Source organism: Schistocerca gregaria, chromosome 5 (genome assembly GCF_023897955.1).
Source record: "Schistocerca gregaria isolate iqSchGreg1 chromosome 5, iqSchGreg1.2, whole genome shotgun sequence".
In the NCBI taxonomy this organism is placed as follows: domain Eukaryota; kingdom Metazoa; phylum Arthropoda; class Insecta; order Orthoptera; family Acrididae; genus Schistocerca; species Schistocerca gregaria.
This window is the reverse complement of record NC_064924.1, coordinates 297,169,695-297,189,487: the sequence shown is the minus strand read 5'-3', so window position 1 is coordinate 297,189,487 and position 19,793 is coordinate 297,169,695. Positions and strand designations below refer to the sequence as shown.

General features: G+C 42.4%; 1 protein-coding gene across 1 annotated transcript in view; it reads left to right on the top strand.

Annotated features, from left to right (window-relative positions):
- The window catches only part of LOC126272741 (uncharacterized), a 453,259-nt gene that overhangs the window by 319,116 nt on the left and 114,350 nt on the right, over positions 1-19,793 (top strand). The window contains exons 8-9 of the mRNA XM_049975798.1: positions 4,260-4,388; positions 7,356-7,483. Of these exons, the coding sequence (XP_049831755.1) occupies positions 4,260-4,388; positions 7,356-7,483 (257 nt within the window). The remainder of the gene's footprint in view (positions 1-4,259; positions 4,389-7,355; positions 7,484-19,793) is intronic.

Below are 19,793 nucleotides of genomic sequence, written 5' to 3'. Positions count from 1 at the left end.
AACAATTGACAGGAATGGGGGAAAGAAATATAGTACAAGAAGAATGGGTAGCTTTGAGGGATGTAGTAGTGAAGGCAGCGAAGGATCAAGTAGGTAAAACTACGAGGGCTAGTAGAAATCCTTGGGTAACAGAAGAAATATTAAATTTCATTGATGAAAGGAGAAAATATAAAAAGGCACTAAATGAAGCAGGCAAAAAGGAATACAGACGTCTCAAAAACGAGATCGACAGGAAGAGCAAAATGGTTAAGCAGGGATGGCTAGAGGACAAGTATAAGGATACAGAGGCTTATTTCACTAGGGGTAAGATATATACTGCCTACAGGAAAATTATAGATACATTTGGAGATAAGAGAACCATTTGTACGAACATCAAGAGCTCAGGTGGAAACCCAGTTCTAAGCAAGGAAGGGAAAGCAGAAAGGTGGAAGGAGTATATAGAGCGTCTATACAAGGGCGATGTACTTGAGGACAATATTATGGAAATAAAAGAGAATGTTGATGAAGATGAAATTGGAGATACGATACTGCGTGAAGATTTTGACACAGCACTGAAAGACCTGAGTCAAAACAAGCCCCCGGGAGTAGATAACATTCCCTTGGAACTACTGACGGCCTTGGGAGACCAGTCCTGACAAAACTCTACCATCTGGTGAGCAAGATGTATGTGTCAGGTGAAATACCCTCAGACTTCAAAAAGAATATAATGATTCCAATCCCAAAGAAAGCAGGTGTTGACAGATGTGAAAATTACCGAAGTATCAGTTTAATAAGTCACAGCTGCTAAATACTAATGCGAATTCTTTACAGACGAATGGAAAAACTATTAGAATCGGACCTCGGGGAAGATCAGTTTGGATTCCATAGAAATGTTGGAACACGTGAGGCAATACTGACCCTACGACTTAACTTAGAAGCTAGATTAAGGAAGGGCAAACCTACGTTTCTACCATTTGTAGACTTAGAGAAAGCTTTTGACAATGTTGACTGGAATACTCTCTTTCAAATTCTGAAGGTGGCAGGGGTAAAATACAGGGAGCGAAAGGCTATTTACAATTTGTACAGAAACCAGATGGCAGTTATAAGAGGGACATGAAAGGGAAGCAGTGGTTGGGAAGGAAGTGAGACAGGGTTGTAGCCTCTCCCCGATGTTATTCAATATCTACACTCCTGGAAATTGAAATAAGAACACCGTGAATTCATTTTCCCAGGAAGGGGAAACTTTATTGACACATTCCTGGGGTCAGATACATCACATGATCACACTGACAGAACCACAGGCACATAGACACAGGCAACAGAGCATGCACAATGTCGGCACTAGTACAGTGTATATCCACCTTTCGCAGTAATGCACGCTGCTATTCTCCCATGGAGACAATCGTAGAGATGCTGGATGTAGTCCTGTGGAACGGCTTGCCATGCCATTTCCACCTGGCGCCTCAGTTGGACCAGCGTTCGGGCTGGACGTGCAGACCGCGTGAGACGACGCTTCATCCAGTCCCAAACATGCTCAATGGGGGACAGATCCGGAGATCTTGCTGGCCAGGGTAGTTGACTTACACCTTCTAGAGCACGTTGGGTGGCACGGTATACATGTGGACGTGCATTGTCCTGTTGCAACAGCAAGTTCCCTTGCCGGTCTAGGAATGGTAGAACGATGGGTTCGATGACGGTTTGGATGTACCGTGCACTATTCAGTGTCCCCTCGACGATCACCAGAGGTGTACGGCCAGTGTAGGAGATCGCTCCCCACACCATGATGCTGGGTGTTGGCCCTGTGTGCCTCGGTCGTGTGCAGTCCTGATTGTGGCGCTCACCTGCACGGCGCCAAACACGCATACCACCATCATTGGCACCAAGGCAGAAGCGACTCTCATCGCTGAAGACGACACGTCTCCATTCGTCCCTCCATTCACGCCTGTCGCGACACCACTGGAGGCGGGATGCACGATGTTGGGGCGTGAGCGGAAGACGGCCTAACGGTGTGCGGGAGGATAGCCCAGTTTCATGGAGACGGTTGCGAATGGTCCTCGCCGATACCGCAGGAGCAACAGTGTCCCTAACTATCTGGGAAGTGGCGGTGCGGTCCCCTACGGCACTGCGTAGGATCCTACGGTCTTGGCGTGAATCCGTGCGACGCTGCGGTCCGGTCCCAGGTCGACGGGCACGTGCACCTTCCGCCGACCACTGGCGACAACATCGATGTACTGTGGAGACCTCACGCCCTACGTGTTGAGCAATTCGGCGGTACGTCCACCCGGCCTCCCGCATGCCCACTATACGCCCTCGCTCAAAGTCCGTCAACTGCACATACGGTTCACGTCCACGCTGTCGCGGCATGCTACCAGTGTTAAAGACTGCGATGTAGTTCCGTATTCCACGGCAAACTGGCTGACACTGACGGCGGCGGTGCACAAATTCTTAGCAGCTAGCGCCATTCGACGGCCAACACCACGGTTCCTGGTGTGTCCGCTGTGCCGTGCGTGTGATCATTGCTTGTACAGCCCTCTCGCAGTGTCCGGAGCAAGTATGATGGGTCTGACACACCGGTGTCAATGTGTTCTTTTTTCCAATTCCAGGAGTGTATATTGAGCAAGCAGTGAAGGAAACAAAAGAAAAGTTCGGAGTAGGTATTAAAATCCATGGAGAAGAAATAAAAACATTGAGGTTCGCCGATGACATTGTAATTCTGTCAGAGACAGCAAAGGGTTTGGAAGAGCAGTTGAACGGAATGGATACTGTCTTGAAAGGAGGATATAAGATGAACATCAACAAAAGCAAAACGAGGATAATGGAATGTAGTCGAATTAAGTCGGGTGATGTTGAGGGAATTAGATTAGAAAATGAGACACTTAAAGTAGTAAAGGAGTTTTGCTATTTGGGGAGCAAAATAAGTGATGATGGTCGAAGTAGAGAGGATATAAAGTGTAGACTGGCAATGGCAAGGAAAGCTTTTTTGAAGAAGAGAAATTCGTTAACATTGAGTATAGATTTAAGTGTCAGGAAGACATTTCTGAAAGTATTTGTATGGGGTGTAGCCATGTATGGAAGTGAAACATGGACGATAAATAGTTTGGACAAGAAGAGAATGGAAGCTTTCTAAATGTGGTGCTACAGGAGAATGCTGAAGATTAGATGGGTAGATCACATAACAAATGAGGATGTATTGAATAGGATTGGGGAGATGGACGTTTGTGGCACAACTTGACCAGAAGAAGGGATCGGTTGGTAGGATATGTTCTGAGGCATCAAGGGATCAACAATTTAGTACTGGAGGGCAGCGTGGAGGATAAAAATCGTAGAGGGAGACAAAGAGATGACGACGCTCCGCAAATTCAGAAGGATGTAAGTGGCAGTGGGTACTGGGAGATGAAGAGGCTTGCACAGGATAGAGTAGCATGAGAGCTGCATCAAACCAGTCTCAGGACTGAAGACAACAACAACACATGTATAAGTAGCAGAACTGCATGATTTCTTAATGTAATTATCACAAGCTATGGCAAGGAAACGATTAGAATGAACTTAGATTCTTTTACGTTTTTTTTTATTTCAGCATCGTGTCAATTTTTTCTTGTTTTTAGATACACAATGAAAATATACTAATAGTTGCACTTAATTTCGAAACTTTATCTTATGCATATTCATAGAAATGTCTCACACGTAGAACTAGGGTTTATGAATGCAACATTTATATACTCAAAAAATTCACAGTTGAACGAAAATATGTCTTATTTAAAATGAAGTCTCAGAGGACTACTCAGTGAGAGAGAAATGCTATGCATTTTTTCTGTTGTTTCCCTAATAAATGGGGCCTCACATAAATGTCTGTTACTGAAGACTGTACACTTCATCACGTCAGCAACATTTCTGACCGTGTACAGAAACAGTGTCTCACATCAAACTGACAATTATACTAACTCTTTGTCGTATGCTTTCCTCCAGCGTTCCTCCCCTATCCGTCTCTCTCCTGTTTCATCTACCCCCCCCCCCCCCCCCCCAGCGACACACTAACTCTCTCGCTGTAGCATTCTTTCTCTATGTCTCACTATCAGATAATTTGTATGTATGTATGTGTGTATGCGTGTGTGAGTGTGTGTGTGTGTGTGTGTGTGTGTGTGTGTGTGTCTGTGAGAGGGAGAGAGAGTGTGTGTGTGTGTGTGTTCCAACGGTCGTTTGCTGATGTAAGAGATATACACAATGAAAGAAAGAAGAGGGCGAGTAAACCATTTTACCAGTCAAATTGTATTTGCCCGCAGTCACTGCGGCACGGACTACATCGCTGTGTACCAGGGTTCGACTCCGGCAAGCCCGCTGCTGACGACGCTCTGCTCAAACAGGAAAGCTGTCCTGCAGTACCCGGGACCCAACCTGCTTCTAGAATTCAGGTGAGCCTTACATTTTCAGCACAAGCTGGTATTTCAGACAAAAAGAACACTGTACGTGTCATTAGAACTTTCAAAAGAGATATGTGTATGAAAATTAGTTGTAACACAATCTATGAAATACACTCCTGGAAATTGAAATAGGAACACCGTGAATTCATTGTCCCAGGAAGGGGAAACTTTATTGACACATTCCTGGGGTCAGATACATCACATGATTACACTGACAGAACCACAGGCACATAGACACAGGCAACAGAGCATGCACAATGTCGGCACTAGTACAGTGTATATCCACCTTTCGCAGCAATGCACGCTGCTATTCTCCCATGGAGACGATCGTAGAGATGCTGGATGTAGTCCTGTGGAACGGCTTGCCATGCCATTTCCACCTGGCGCCTCAGCTGGACCAGCGTTCGGGCTGGACGTGCAGACCGCGTGAGACGACGCTTCATCCAGTCCCAAACATGCTCAATGGGGGACAGATCCGGAGATCTTGCTGGTCAGGGTAGTTGACTTACACCTTCTAGAGCACGTTGTGTGGCACGGGATACATGCGGACGTGCATTGTCCTGTTGGAACAGCAAGTTCCCTTGCCGGTCTAGGAATGGTAGAACGATGGGTTCGATGACGGTTTGGATGTACCGTGCACTATTCAGTGTCCCCTCGACGATCACCAGAGGTGTACGGCCAGTAGGAGATCGCTCACCACACCATGATGCCGGGTGTTGGCCCTGTGTGCCTCGGTCGTATTCAGTCCTGTTTGTGGCGCTCACCTGCACGGCGCCAAACACGCATACGACCATCATTGGCACCAAGGCAGAAGCGACTCTCATCGCTGAAGACGACACGTCTCCATTCGTCCCTCCATTCACGCCTGTCGCGACACCACTGGAAGCGGGATGCACGATGTTGGGGCGTGAGTGGAAGACGGCCTAACGGTGTGCGAGACCGCAGCCCAGCTTCATGGAGACGGTTGCGAATGGTCCTCGCTTATACCCCAGGAGCAACAGTGTCCCTAACTTGCTGGGAAGTGGCGGTGCGGTCCCCTACGGCACTGCGTAGGATCCTACGGTCTTGGCGTGAATCCGTGCGTCGCTGCGGTCCGGTCCCAGGTCGACAGACACGTGCACCTTCCGCCGACCACTGGCGACAACATCGATGTACTGTGGAGACCTCACGCCCCACGTGTTGAGCAATTCGGCGGTACGTCCACCCGGCCTCCCGCATGCCCACTATACGCCCTCGCTCAAAGTCCGTCAACTGCACATACGGTTCACGCCCACGCTGTCGCGGCATGCTACCAGTGTTAAAGACTGCGATGGAGCTCCGTATGCCACGGCAAACTGGCTGACACTGACGGCGGCGGTGCACAAATGCTGCGCAGCTAGCGCAATTCGACGGCCAACACCGCGGTTCCTGGTGTGTCCGCTGTGCCGTGCGTGCGATCATTGCTTGTACAGCCCTCTCGCAGTGTCCGGAGCAAGTATGGTGGGTCTGACACACCGGTGTCAATGTGTTCTTTTTTCCATTTCCAGGAGTGTATATCGGTATTGTGAACTGAAATGACAGCAGCTTATCGACACAATGATCGACTCAAAAAGGGAGACGTTGCAACGGTATTACAGGACTGCACGGAAATGTCAACCGTGACTTTTAGGTTCATTGTACTCGGAGTGAATGCTGAGTTTTAAAGCTTTCGAATGTGCTCGTCTTAAACATGTATATGAGACATCAGCCCTTTACTGTCACAAATCTCTTGTCGGTTTATTTCGTCACAAGGTATACATGAAATATTGATCGTCATACCCCAGTCTTACTGCACATACACAGGGTGTCCGACTTACGATTTGCCAGTCGCATTTTCTCTTATGTGTCGGCAGGTATTTGCAGTATGGTATTTTGAGTGTGTAGCTGGAGTCACCCTAAAGAAATACTGCTCGTCACGTCCTTCATACGATGCCCAGTGTCGACGGAAAGCATCTGTTTTTTTCCCAATTATAAATAAAATGGTTTTTAAAAGCGGAATTTTACGTGCCCATTCGATACAGCGTTCACAAACTAGTGCAATGCCATATTTGTTTTAGTGACACACATGAGCAGGCACAGTATACCACGAAGAATAACTAGTACTCCATCAGTGACATCACTGCCGTGTCCCTTGCTGAGTGATACAGCCATGCAACAGCGCTGCTCAGTCGCTAAAGGTGTACTACACATTCTCCGTGTTGTAATGTTCATGTTTATACGTATCGCTAAAACAAATATCACACTGAAACTTCCTAGCTGATTACAACTGTGTGCTCGCCCGAGACTCGAACTCGGAACCTTTGCCTTTTGCTGTCCGGCACACAGTGTTAATCTGTCAGGAAGCTTCATATCAGCGCACACTCCCCTGCAGAGTGAAAATCTCATTAAGTAAATATCGTTTTATGAAATAGCCACATAAAATTCCGCTTTAAAAATCATTTTGTTTATAATTGGAATCAAATCGGAGCTTTTCATCACCAATGGGCGTCTCATAAAAGTGGTGATGAGGTGTATTTGTTTAGACTGATTCCAGCTACACGTTCAAAATACGATATTGCAGACACCGACCAAAAAAGTAGAGAAAATATGGCTGTCGTCTCTTCGCACAACAACACTGCAGTCCAAGTAGATAGCGAGAGATGTGAGGCAATGGTTAGCACACTAGACATCTTCGGGAGAATTACGGTTGAAGCCTTCCTCCAGCCATCCTGATTTCGGTTCTCTGTGATTCCCTAATTATCTTCAAGCAAATGCCGGCTTAGATTCTTTGAAAAAGCTACGGCCAACTTCCGTCCCCATCCTTCCTAAATCCGATGACACATATGATCTCGCTCTTTCGTCCCCTGCCCTATATTAACTCACCAAACAACTGCAACCAGCATGACAGTAACTGTAGTGGAGTTTGACGAGGACAGACAATTTGCAAGTGTGTGTTTGCAGCTCAGGGCCTGCGGTGCCGCCCTATAACTACAACGGCTTCCTGGCTACGCTCGAGTTCTCCAAGGAAGTCGTCACGACGGAAGCGCCGTCAGCTGACGTGCACCGGACCACCGACGCCGCCGTCCTCAGTGAGTACCCGCAACCCCCGCTGGCCTGTATACCTTGCACTCTTGTGTTATATCCAGTTCGAGGCTACTGTCGGGACAGCAACTTACCCCTGATGATAGTAAAGACCAAAGCTCACACAGTGCGGCGTAGTTAATCGAACATACAACAGCGTACACTAAGAGAATTTTGTTCCACCTCCAGTACTTCATAGATGTGCCCGACTCAGCACGATAGCGTCGAACTTTCTTTGACTAATCTGACTTTGAAACTATGTTTCCCCTTAATCGTCAAGCGATCTTTTCTGTGCAAACTCTTTAGGTTTCCGTGTCCACTTGTTGACATATTACTCGTGACTGTTGACCTTCGTGTCGGGATCTTCGACCTAAGTCAGAATAATAATTTTAGTAAGGTTTTTGCAGCACCAGTGGCTGGTCAGTATTCAAACTCCATTGCTGATGGCGGATTGTAATCTAGACCGCGGATGGAGATTATGTGTACATGCGGTTACACACTAAGACCACTGAGCAACAAAAGTTGATGTCTATCAGAAGAGAGTACATGTTCAGGGTTTCCTGCACATACAGTTCTGCGGCGTTAAGGATAGAAGATGCATCACAGTGGGGGATCGAAACGGCAGGGCAAGTACTTCAAAGCTGAAGTACGTGAGTCAGTACGATCCTTGTGCTCAAAAGGTCTAAATTACACACAGAAGCACCGCCAGATTCTGGCGGCAGAGGGAAAAAATGCAGTGTCACGTAGAGCCTTAGTGAAATCACGCCAACAATTTGACCAAGGCTGCACATACTTCGGTGATACTGATCGAGAAGTCCACATCCTGCACCACGTGATTTTCATCTCTTCGGTAAGACACTTTCCAACGATGAGGACGTTCACTGCAATACCCTAATGGTTCCGTGACTAAGGGACGCATTTTTGTGGCACTACAACTCTCCTGTATACAAGAACTTCATCCGAGAACAGCCTTATTGCGATTCTCACGTTAGTCAGTAGATCACTTGTGCACGTTGTGAACAGAAATTGTCTAACAAGATTCACTTGGGTAAGCCATATTGTACCTTATCGTCCTAAGAGTTTTTCCACTAAGAACCGCATCCTGTGCTCATTTTGCTAGGAACTCTTCAATCAAAAGCTGGTCTGATATGCCGTATCCTCGCATTTTGTTCATTACGTCACAGCTTGGTAATGCTTAGAATGTCATACGGAAGTCGAGGAACACGACACCGCAACTTGGGTGCAGGGATCCGCTTTCTTCTTCTTCGTATGGTCTAAAAGTACGAGCTGGATTTCAGACGATCGTTATTAGCGGAAAGCGTATTGTCACTCCCCCACCCTCCCCCAAAAAAGGGGTAATCGAAATGAGCGTATGGCATCGTTGACCGAGAGGCCCCATCAAGGGAAGTTCGGCCGCCAAGCGCAAGTCTTATTTCAGCCGACGCCACATCGGGCGACTTGCGCGCCGGTGATGAGGATGCAGTGATGAGGACAATACAACACCCAGTCCCCGAGCGGAGAAAATCTCGAACCCCGCCGAGAATCCAATCCGGGTCCACTTGCATAGGAGGTGAGCTCGTTACCACCCAACTAAGGAGGCGGAAGAGTGACTCCCCAACGACTGTTTTTTGGTCGATGGAAAGGTTAGGAAACGTGAGCATAACACGTGCCCCTCTAGATAATGGGAATAAGCACCAAATTTTTTCAGTCACCTGAAACGCTTCGTACTTATCCTTCCTACTGCGACCTACGACCGTCTGCTGAATGTCTCGACAAGACTATTCCGATTCAGTGTTATCTGTTCTCGAAGTTAATTCTCTGCATTTGAACTGAAAACATGTATTGATATTTTATGGCGTCATGATACATTTTCATCAAGATATATAGACTGCTCATCTGGAACTATGGATGGACAATGACATATTTACCCATTGTTATAAGTCTCACAAAGCAAGATGTATGCTGTCACGAAAAAATCCCGATATTCGCAACAGAGTCTAAAACACTGCAAGTGCCTTCAGCTAACTGCTGGTCGACACGGGGATGCAAGAGAGAAGTTTCGATCCTTTGCATTGACCTACGTCAGATTTCATTCTAATGCATGAACAATATTTCGTGTAACATGATGTTCTGGTTAAATTTTCTAAGGATACTAAAGCGTTAGTGGCAGTTGCTCAATAACTGTCCGTTATGCATCACTGTGTATGGTGTTTTTTCGTCTTAGTGACCATTAATTTCGAAAGAACCTGTATGTTGTGTGCCACTACAAAAATAAATCCCAGAAAGAAAACGCTACTGCATAATGATCTCAACTTAACGCATAGCAAAAACATACTTACTGAGTAATAAAAATATTTTAATTTGACAAAAACATTTTCAATACCGTATTTTACTTTATTTCATGGATTTCATTTCGTTGTTTAGTTTCAGTTGACCACTACAAAATTTTCATTTTCAGTGTAAGTTTGTGTATTTTCAATGTTTTCAGTAAATTATATTATCGTTATTCCATTAGTAAAATTTCTGTTCCGAATGGCGATAATTGCCTTATAAAACAAGACTGCTTTTGAGTTTTTAACACTATTCAAGCAAGTTGTGATGTTATTACAACGATACTTTTTGATCAGTTTAAAGAGTTTTTCAGTTGTGGAATTTAACCACTTATAGATTCTTAAGAGAAACTTTTCAAATGGTTCCAATGGCTTGAGCACTGTGGGACTTAACTTCTGAGGTCAGCAGTCCCCTAGAACTTGGAACTACTTAAACCTAACTAACCTAAGGACATCACACACATCCACGCCCGAGGCAGGATTTGAACCTGTGACCGTAGTGATCATGCAGTTTCAGACTGTAGCGCCTAGTACCACTCGGCCACTCCGGTCTGCCAGGGACACTGTTAATACTTATGCTTTGCCACTACGAGTACTTACGTAAGTGAATATGACTGGAGAAAATCGTAATCTAGAAAAAAAAACGTGAACTGAAACGAGTGAAATATTCTAAAAAAAATTAGAGCTATGTTCTTTAAACTATAGTGTCCTGGTACCATCAAAAATAATTAGCTCCATTCCACAATTTTCTCGATTACTAGCTCAGTACACTAACCCACTCGTCTGAAACTCCACAGTCACTCACCAGGAACTGCTTCTCATAACTGATTGCCAATGCGTGTATTCCTGTAATGTTTGTGAGTTAGTATGTCCTTTACTAATGAAGTAATAAGAAATACGTCAAAACTGATCAGTGAGAATTTGGGTGACTTGCCTAATAGTGCACTATAGCAGTCCAGAGGCCGAGTGATCAGAACACTTATGGCGATTGCGGAGCTGGTACCTTTGGAAAGTTCACGACTGCTTTTCTTTTCCGTTCGTTGCTCAACGAGTGATTGTGCAGCGTCTTCTACGAGACAAGTATGACAGGATTTTAGGCGGTACTCTTCATTTCCTTTAGATATTAGATATTTAATATCCTGTGTAAAAAGATACGAGTTCATAGTACAAGCGTCAGTTACCACAGCCGCACTGCACAACATTTATTTTTTATATTTTTTATATTGGTTTCAGTTACGTATGCAGCAGTGCACTAGATGCATATTACTATCAGAGCATAGGTTCTTAACACTGACAAAAGTAACCGATATAAATTACCGCATGTGCAGCTACTTTGCTATACTTTTGAGGAACGGAAGGGAAGATAAATGACTTCGCTTAATGAATATCTAAAAATGAATTATCCCAACCTGGTAACTTATTCTTTTCTCCGAACTTTGCCTGTTAATGAGTTATTTTCACATGTGATTTGGCAATATTTTATTTAAAGCTGGAAGCTCTTCTTGTTGCTGAGAATCCGAGTTCAGTTGAGGAAAGAAGCCCTGGAAGACGTGAGAAGTTTCATTTGTGTATTCGTATATCTAGTGTTCGTGTGTTGCCTTTCAAAGGCCAAGATAATCTAGCCCAGCCTTTGCTTACACAAGGGAAAAAAGCGCCTAAAATTTATACGTAGGGTTGTCGTTCGTACAGCGGTATAAGCAGAAGCAAAAGAGCGTACAGGAATTAGTTTACTTGTCTAAACGGACCAGTGAAATATCTAAGACATAGTATACCCGGCTACGTATGGCTTAACAACAATTATTCAGTTGTCAACTCGATCTGAGGAAAAGTCATCTGTACACGACATTGTAAATTACTACTTTCTTTCGTTCAAATGAGTAAAGTAAAATTTCTTGTCATAGCCAGTTTCTTGGTCTCAGACGGATGATAACGAGAATTCGACCCAAGTTGATGAATGTTTCTAGGTAATCTTATATCATTTTTATCACTGCAAAAGTGGGTAATTAAATTTTAGTACTGCCATCTTTATCGTCAAGCTTTACTTCTGAAAACAGACACCACAGAATAAGATATTGAGAGAGTACAGAATGTGGTACTGGATCCTCGGAAATTTTAGGTATGTGAAGCAATGCATTCTAGACGTATTAGAAGAGGGTATGGTATATTTTAGGTGGAGAATTTAGATAATGTGCAAGCTGGGTTCAAGACGGTGTTCTCATCTGTAGAAAGCTGATCAAATGATTTTAACTGATTTTGTACTCAAATTTCTTAAACGTGAATAAGATATGGATCCAAGATTTCATACAAGAGTTAAATACTAATCAATGCAGTGGGATGAATCATGTGCCCTTCCGCTGTGAAAATTACAGTTACAGCAATACATACGCATACCCATGTGGCAAAAATGGCAGCTGGCTCTTGAAAAGTGTATTGCGAAAGCTTTCCTCTTGTGTAACTGCGTCATAATTCTCTAGCGGGAGTTGTAGAGGGCAAAACCTATAGCGGCAGACACGGACTAGATAATATTTAACAAATACTCGAGGATGTTGGGTCTGAATGCTACTCTGAGATGGACTAGCTAGACCAGTATTAAACGATTCAAGAGACTTGCCCCCCGTTCCGAAAAAATGTAGCATACATAATCGAGCATAAATAATTCGTCATCTTAGCAACAAAGTTCTATGTGGAAGGATAAAATTTTTAAGGAATTTCGAAGCTTGAAACCAGTAACATTTCTGGGGGTAATTATTCAGCTATACCAAACACCTTCTCCCATACAGAGTACAGTAAGGTAGTGGAGACTGATGCACTCGTAAACTGCAATTTCAAACACCGTTGCGTTTCATCTAACACTAATTTTCATACAATATACGCAGTGTTTTTAGTAACGTGTCTGGACAAAATGTTTCTGAGTCAGTGTACTGTAACCGCTAAGATGTACCACTGAATTTAGGTCAAGGAAAGATGTCGAGTATTTGGCTTCCAGGCTTTACAACGCTTAATTATGCGACTGAGTAAATATATGGCATTGTGGATAGAAACACTACTTTGTGGTTTTCTAAGTTCTATGGATGTTGGTGCTTTGAACTTATCGATAGCGAGCGTCGACAAAATATTTACTTTTCTAGTTTCATCTGTTATCCACCGGAAACAAACAATTATTTACTTGCCATTTTTTTAGTATATGCAGTTAAACCTTATGTATAAGTTACTTTATTTGTGAATCAAATTACGACCAACAATAGTTCGATACATCAGAGATTTATGGGTGCATATTGATCGCAGGTGCTATTAAAATTTAAATTTTGAGACTGATCTTACAATTTAGGATTTTAATACTTGTTGGCAAGGATATAAGCATTTTTACCGATATGTTTTCAAAGATTATTTGCTGTGTGCCATTCCCAGTACAGCGCAATGAAACGTGGCTTACATACTCATCGTTTTCTGCATAACCACAGCATGTGGGAAAGTGTACCACGCCGATTCTATAGAAGTGTGAAGGAACAAATACGTGAACTGTGCAGGGAGACATGTGTGTCCCTATATTATTCGAACTATTGAAATCAGATGTCTCCTGAAACATCATTTTCCCTGCACCACTGTTGTGTTGTTAAGCTACGTTGCAAATAACACGTACATAATAACTCTCTTTCATTTTCCAATGTAAGTTATTCCTGTTGTTGGTGTTCTTATCATGGAACATACAGGAAGTAAGAATATCAAATTTGCGTAAGCAACTGTTTTCCAACATGCTTTACTTTGCAGCCCCATCTCTTACTTCGTTCCATAGTTACACTTTAAACAAATTAGCTACATTATTTAGTTTTATTTCTGGTCTTCCAATATCAGCTATACCTTTTTTATAAATACATTTGCTAGCAGATTACCACGACAATTGCAATAACGGTTCCAAAGTTCTGCCGCAGAAGAACAGGTGTAATGTATGAAAAGACGCGCAGAGCTCCATCGAATTGGAGGTCAACAACAAAAGCACCTTCAAAATTTTCCCATTTTTAAATAAATGAACTTCCCAGAAACGCTTTGTAATCCCAGTCGTGAGGCTGTGGGTGCCATTGATTGATATTTGGTAAATTTTTCAAAATCGTACTGCTGGACTGGTATCTTGTCTCTCGGAAATCGTAGGACAAATTGTCTGTACCGAAACGGTGGCCAATGGCACATTTCACTTAGTAGAAACACAGGGTTTCCTTTCCAAGTCCGCAAATTTTATTGATTTATTTCTTTGTAATTGCACAGTGTAATCGACATTCTTTCGAACCGCTTTCTCTCTGTTCACTTCAATCAGCGTGTCTTAGACCAAATGATACAAATTTTTCTCAGGAGTTGGTCGAAACACACTGCATTTGCAAAGTTACGAGTGTAAACATTTAAAAATTTCTCTTTTAACTTTCCTCAATTACAGTACGCTTAGACACAAACATAGTATAGTTTCTTAAACGACACCACGTTGGATTTAAGCTCTGTCTGTTTTATTGCGCCATCAGAATTTCTCATTCCGTAAAATTTTCAAAGACGGTATACAACTGTGACGGTTTTCCTTTCTTAATGGCACGATTAATTCGGTTTTACTGATATATGTCTAAATTGCTGCTGAAGAGCGCTCAATTCTGAATACCAGTTCCCCTAATCCGACTCTGATGAACCGTCCATGAATAGGGGCTTAACACAAAAATCTCTCGTTACATGTAACCAATAAGTACTTAAGTGCTGCAGTCTTCTTGGTTCCCTAAATTCGCGTCTGACTGCATAAGCAGATGTAATTCTTACAGTAGTAAAAGTTCCGCAGCTCTACGAGAATAATAATTCTAGGAATAAACATCTCTACCAAGAAATAGCTATCTCAGCACGTACCTCATCTCAGGCTATAAATGATATGTAAATTCGCCTGTAACGAAATAAATGGAAGGATAAGTTACCATACTATCACTCAAATACTTATATCACATGAAGGAAAACAACTTCTGAACAAGAAGTCTTATATATATTCTGAAACGACACATTACAATCACAGCGCTTCGTAATGTATGACTAACTTCCCTTAAGAGAATCAGTTAAGGCTATGTTCATTTAGTTATTCTGACCTGGAACACCTAAAGACGTGGATAGTCGAAACCACCTAAAGAAGGAAACCCCTTACACAGGTCGGTGAAGTGAACGTTCTTAGTCCGAGCCGGTCGTAGCACAATTTGTTCGGTAAAGGGGACGGAATTTCAAACCTGGTGAAGAATCAATTTGAACTCACTGATACATCACGGAACGGCAACATTTCCTCTTTGAAATGACATAATTGTTTCATTCCCGTCGTATCTTACTGCAGTTTAGTAGAATGCTTTCTTCAGATGCGTTTTGCTTTTATCTACAAATTTATATTTGTTGTTTTTTTCTCATTTTAAGTTCTCTGCCATTGAAAAGAAGTTTTTCACCAGAAGCATTTCGCATAGTTTATAAATTGGTGACCGTTCCTCTGGTTTACATGATTTAAAGTCCTCTGTTTTTCCTTTCCTTGTGAGCGGACTCTTGAGCCGAAAGTAATCATGTTTGCCAAAGTGTTGAGTGTAGAACAGGAGAAACTACAGTTTAGTAGAATGTGAAAATTCGTAAGTGGCACAATAGAAATAGCGAGTTTCATAAAAGCCGAGAAATCACGAAAGGAAAATATGCCACAGTATTTATTTCGTGTTCCTTCTCCGCTAAATCGCAGAAAAAGCGGTGGAGTTCAAAACATGTAAACAACAGGAAGAGACACCAGTGACCACAGCAGATGCTTTGTAAATAAAAGTTAAATGCTTTTGATGGAAAACTTCTTTTCAGTTGCAGTAAGTATAAGAGAAGACGGGGAAACACAATAACAATTGAAAATGATGAAGTGATTGTTTTCACATTTCTTATACCCTCTCCATTCAAATGTCCCACGTTGAAGATGAGTAAGTCCGTTGTTGTAAGAATGTTACAACCGGTCTACTTCATTAATTTCGTGGAATTGGCTGTATTCCACTCAATAACTTCAAAGGTTATCTTGCATCGGTTTACTGTTTATAAATAAAAATTCCACTGTTCTAGCTGGAATAGTTAGGAAGAGGGAATGATTTATTTTTTTCTTAATGTTCACATTATGGAAAGAGAAGTAATGAGTAGACTTTAACTGTTCTAATTATAGTTGTAATTTATGTGCGCTATCTCGCGACAACGTCGAGAACAAAATCGACTGGTGTGTGTCAAACCTAAGGAGAATAATGTGTTAACGAAATGAAGGTGAAAAAACTAATACTTATCTACAAATAGCATCTCATTTGGACTGGACTGACCAAAAATTCAAGTGAGATATAAAAATATACAAGTCTGAAGTGAAGCTTACAGGTCTTACAGAAAGTTGCTTTTGAAAAATTAAATGGAAATTGTGATTGTTGGCGGTGTTATTTAATTCCTGACAGAGTGCGGTCACTGTGGAAATTTATGACAATGGACAAACTGAAGGTGTTTCTTTTTAAAAATCTCTAGGCACTCAGGCATAGAACTAGCACAGCAGATTTTTTTGAGGCAATGGAGCATAAAAATACCAATGCAGTCAGTGGAAAAATCGTATTGATTTCAAGGAAGTGTATAAAGGACACCAGATGCTGCTATAAGCTGCTGTGGACCTTATAAAGCCGGTTTTGTGACATCTGACCGACGCAGACCTTTCACAGAGGTGCCTGTGTTGTTGAATATGAATTCAAAATGAACATCCAAATAATGAAATGTGAGAAAGAAGTAAAGAGGACACTTCGAGAACTGTATAATTGCTTTACATACACATTATATCACCTAAAGATTGTCCCTAAAATATTGTGGAAACGGAAAGTGCTATTCATATGTCATTTTGACAGAATGGAATGGAAGTCTGGGGCTCGTACTGTTAGCCAATCCACAGATTGTAATAATACTTCGAAAGCGTACTTTTAGCAAATATACAGTCTTATAAATGGAATAATGCCTACTAACATTAAGGAAAGTGGGGTGAATTAGTATGTCCTTGGTGTTTGGGGCAAGATTCTAGTGTGCCTCTTTTACGACATATATTATTTTGAAAAGTTCCAAAACCGACACTTCTTTGTGCCGTTTAGCTTGTGTAGATGCTAGGTAAGATGTTATGTTTTTTACAGTGTGCTTGTGTGTTCTTTGATGGCATTGCGACTTGGTAGTCAGTCAGCGTGTGGCATTCTAAGCTGTAGGTTGTTAGTGGATGGTAAGATTTACCTATGCAGTGTAAGCGGTCATTCTCATGGTGTGTGGAGAGCGTAGGAAGAATGCAGTTAATTTTTGTATAGTGTATGTGGCAAGGTATCCCAATAGACCTCAACGATTTCGTCTGGTGCCTATCGACATCTTCAGCCTGTTACATTAAAATTGTAATGTAACACATACACAACCTAATAGAAGGGAACAAGTGACGACAGAGGAGGCGGGGGTTGATGCACTTGCTGCTGTTGCGGCTTATTCGAATGTTAGCTCCCGTGCATTGGCACGATGAAGTGGCATGAGTCGGGCAAGTGTCCTACGAGTCCTTCATTGATAGGTGCTCCATACCCAACAAGAACAGCATGGGAACGGTTGTGAGAATCTTCTTGACTTCTGTATATTCCAGACTTATCACGTATCTTGTTTAGCGATGAAGCCACATTTCCCAATCGTAAAACGCAAAAACATACACTTTTGGTCTGTTGACAATAACCGCAGGCTTCTTCACATAGAATACCAACTTCCATTGAGTGTAGAGATAGTGAACGATCAGTTCACAGGCACAGTTTTCATAGACGAACATTAAACGCGAACAAATATCACAACCACCTAAAGTAACAACATCCACGGATGGTAGAAGACAGCCCTCTGCAGACTAGGAGGATTCTCTGGCACCAACATGATAACTCTCCATCCCATAGTGTACGAAGTACCACGGCATTTTTTAAAAAAATTATTTCCATATCGTTTGAATGGACGCAGAGGGCTTGCACCTTGGCCGATGCTCCCCCAAACTTGATGTTTGTAGACTTTTCTCCTACAGGAAGAGATGAGAGACGCTGTCCACAAGGACATACCAACTACACCCGATTATAGGCAACGACATATTACTGCAGCCTGTTCAGATACCTCCGTTGAAATGGTAGCACGTGTGCAGCAGTCGTTTCATACCAGGCTGGAAGCGAGTATTGCCGCAGCCGGTGGTCATTTTAAACAAAACCTGTAAAGGTAAGCTGTCTCGTTACTGGTCAGAAGCTGCATAACTTGTGTATGCATTTGTGTAGTTCTTCAGAGTGTGCTACCACTGGTACGTATAAGTGTCACATTAGCATCCGTCAACAAACAACACTGGCATTCTAATTTACCATGCTTTTGGTATATCAATAGGCATTGTTCTATCTAAAAAGCGTATGTTTGCACAAAAAATACACTTCCAAAGTATTGTTGCCGGCCGGAGTGGAAGAGCGGTTCTAGGCGCTACAGTCTGGAACCGCGTTCGCTGCGGTCGCAGGTTCGAATCGTGCCTCTGGCATGGATGTGTGTGATGTCCTTAGGTTAGTTAGGTTTAAGTAGTTCTACGTTCTAGGGGACTGATGACCTCAGAAGTTAAGTCCCATGGTGCTCAGAGCAATTTGCACTAAAGTATTATTATAATCTGTTTGCAGAATAACAACACGAGCCACTGATTAAGAATCCGTCGTTCTGTGAAAATCGGACATGAGTAGCACTTTCCATTTCAGCAATATTTGGGGTGGAAGTTTTAGGGGATTCATTCTATATATAAAGTTTCTGTCCTGTTTGTAAATACCAAAGGACCCTCACAAGAAATACAGTGAGCTACTCAAATTTGTTACATGGGGAAGTCACACACACACACACACACACACACACACACACACAGACACACACACACACACACACACACACGCATCACACACGAGCGAACGAGCACGTCCGCGAGCGCATGCAAGCACGCATGCATTGACTGTAAACACTTTCAGAAACAGCCCATAGAAGCTATTATAAAGGAAAGACATTAATTACTACAACTAGTGGTTTATGTAATTACCAAAAACGTCTGTGCATCCTGTTTAGCTATTGACTATTTTAAACGAGACTGTTTTTTATGAAATATCTGTGAGTTTCCTTTGCCTTTCTGTGTTTTAACTATTATTTCAAAGTCAATATTTTGATTCATAAACAAAAACTGACAATGTGAAGAAAACTTAGTAACGGAAATTCTTGCACACAATTATTTTCAAACAGTTTAATTGTGTGCTGGTGAAGGAAATGAAGGACACTTACATTTGCCTGAAATTCATACCCAGGAATTAAGACAGTGTGCAGAAGCAACTGATAAGATGTACTTGTAACTTTTCACTCGTGTGTTCAGCGATTTTTTTAATATTCGTGTGTCTTGTTTAGAACATCAGAGTGCTACAGATAGCGTAATTTATGGGAGATGTGCTAATTAGGCACTTACTCGTAAATTAGTTACGGAATTTCTTGTCGCTTTTCACCAAGAAGCATAGTGAAAGCTTTTGCAGCTGAAAACAGAATTAAATACTGCAGCCAGATCGACAAAATACTAAAGAGGAAATGTAGTGTCATGTTAACGTAAGGAAGCAAACGTTCTTGAAGAAGCATATGCATTATTTTCAGTTAGAATCAACATAAACTGTACTCTTCGTCATTAAAATTAACCTCTCTTAACAACCTAAATAAAAACAAAACTCACCATAGTACTTGAGGAGTAAACGTATTCTTGTGAATTCTTGATAACAATCTTCCTCATAGCTTCATCCCACAGAAATTTAAGTACAGTAATTTTTGGGCCTCCGTCTTAATTTCCTCAGTAAGTCTACATAGAACAACGGAACTCTATATTGGCAGTAAAAAATATCACACATCTATTGAACACGCACAGATCCTCCAGAAAGTAAACAAAAATAACTCGCTGTCACGT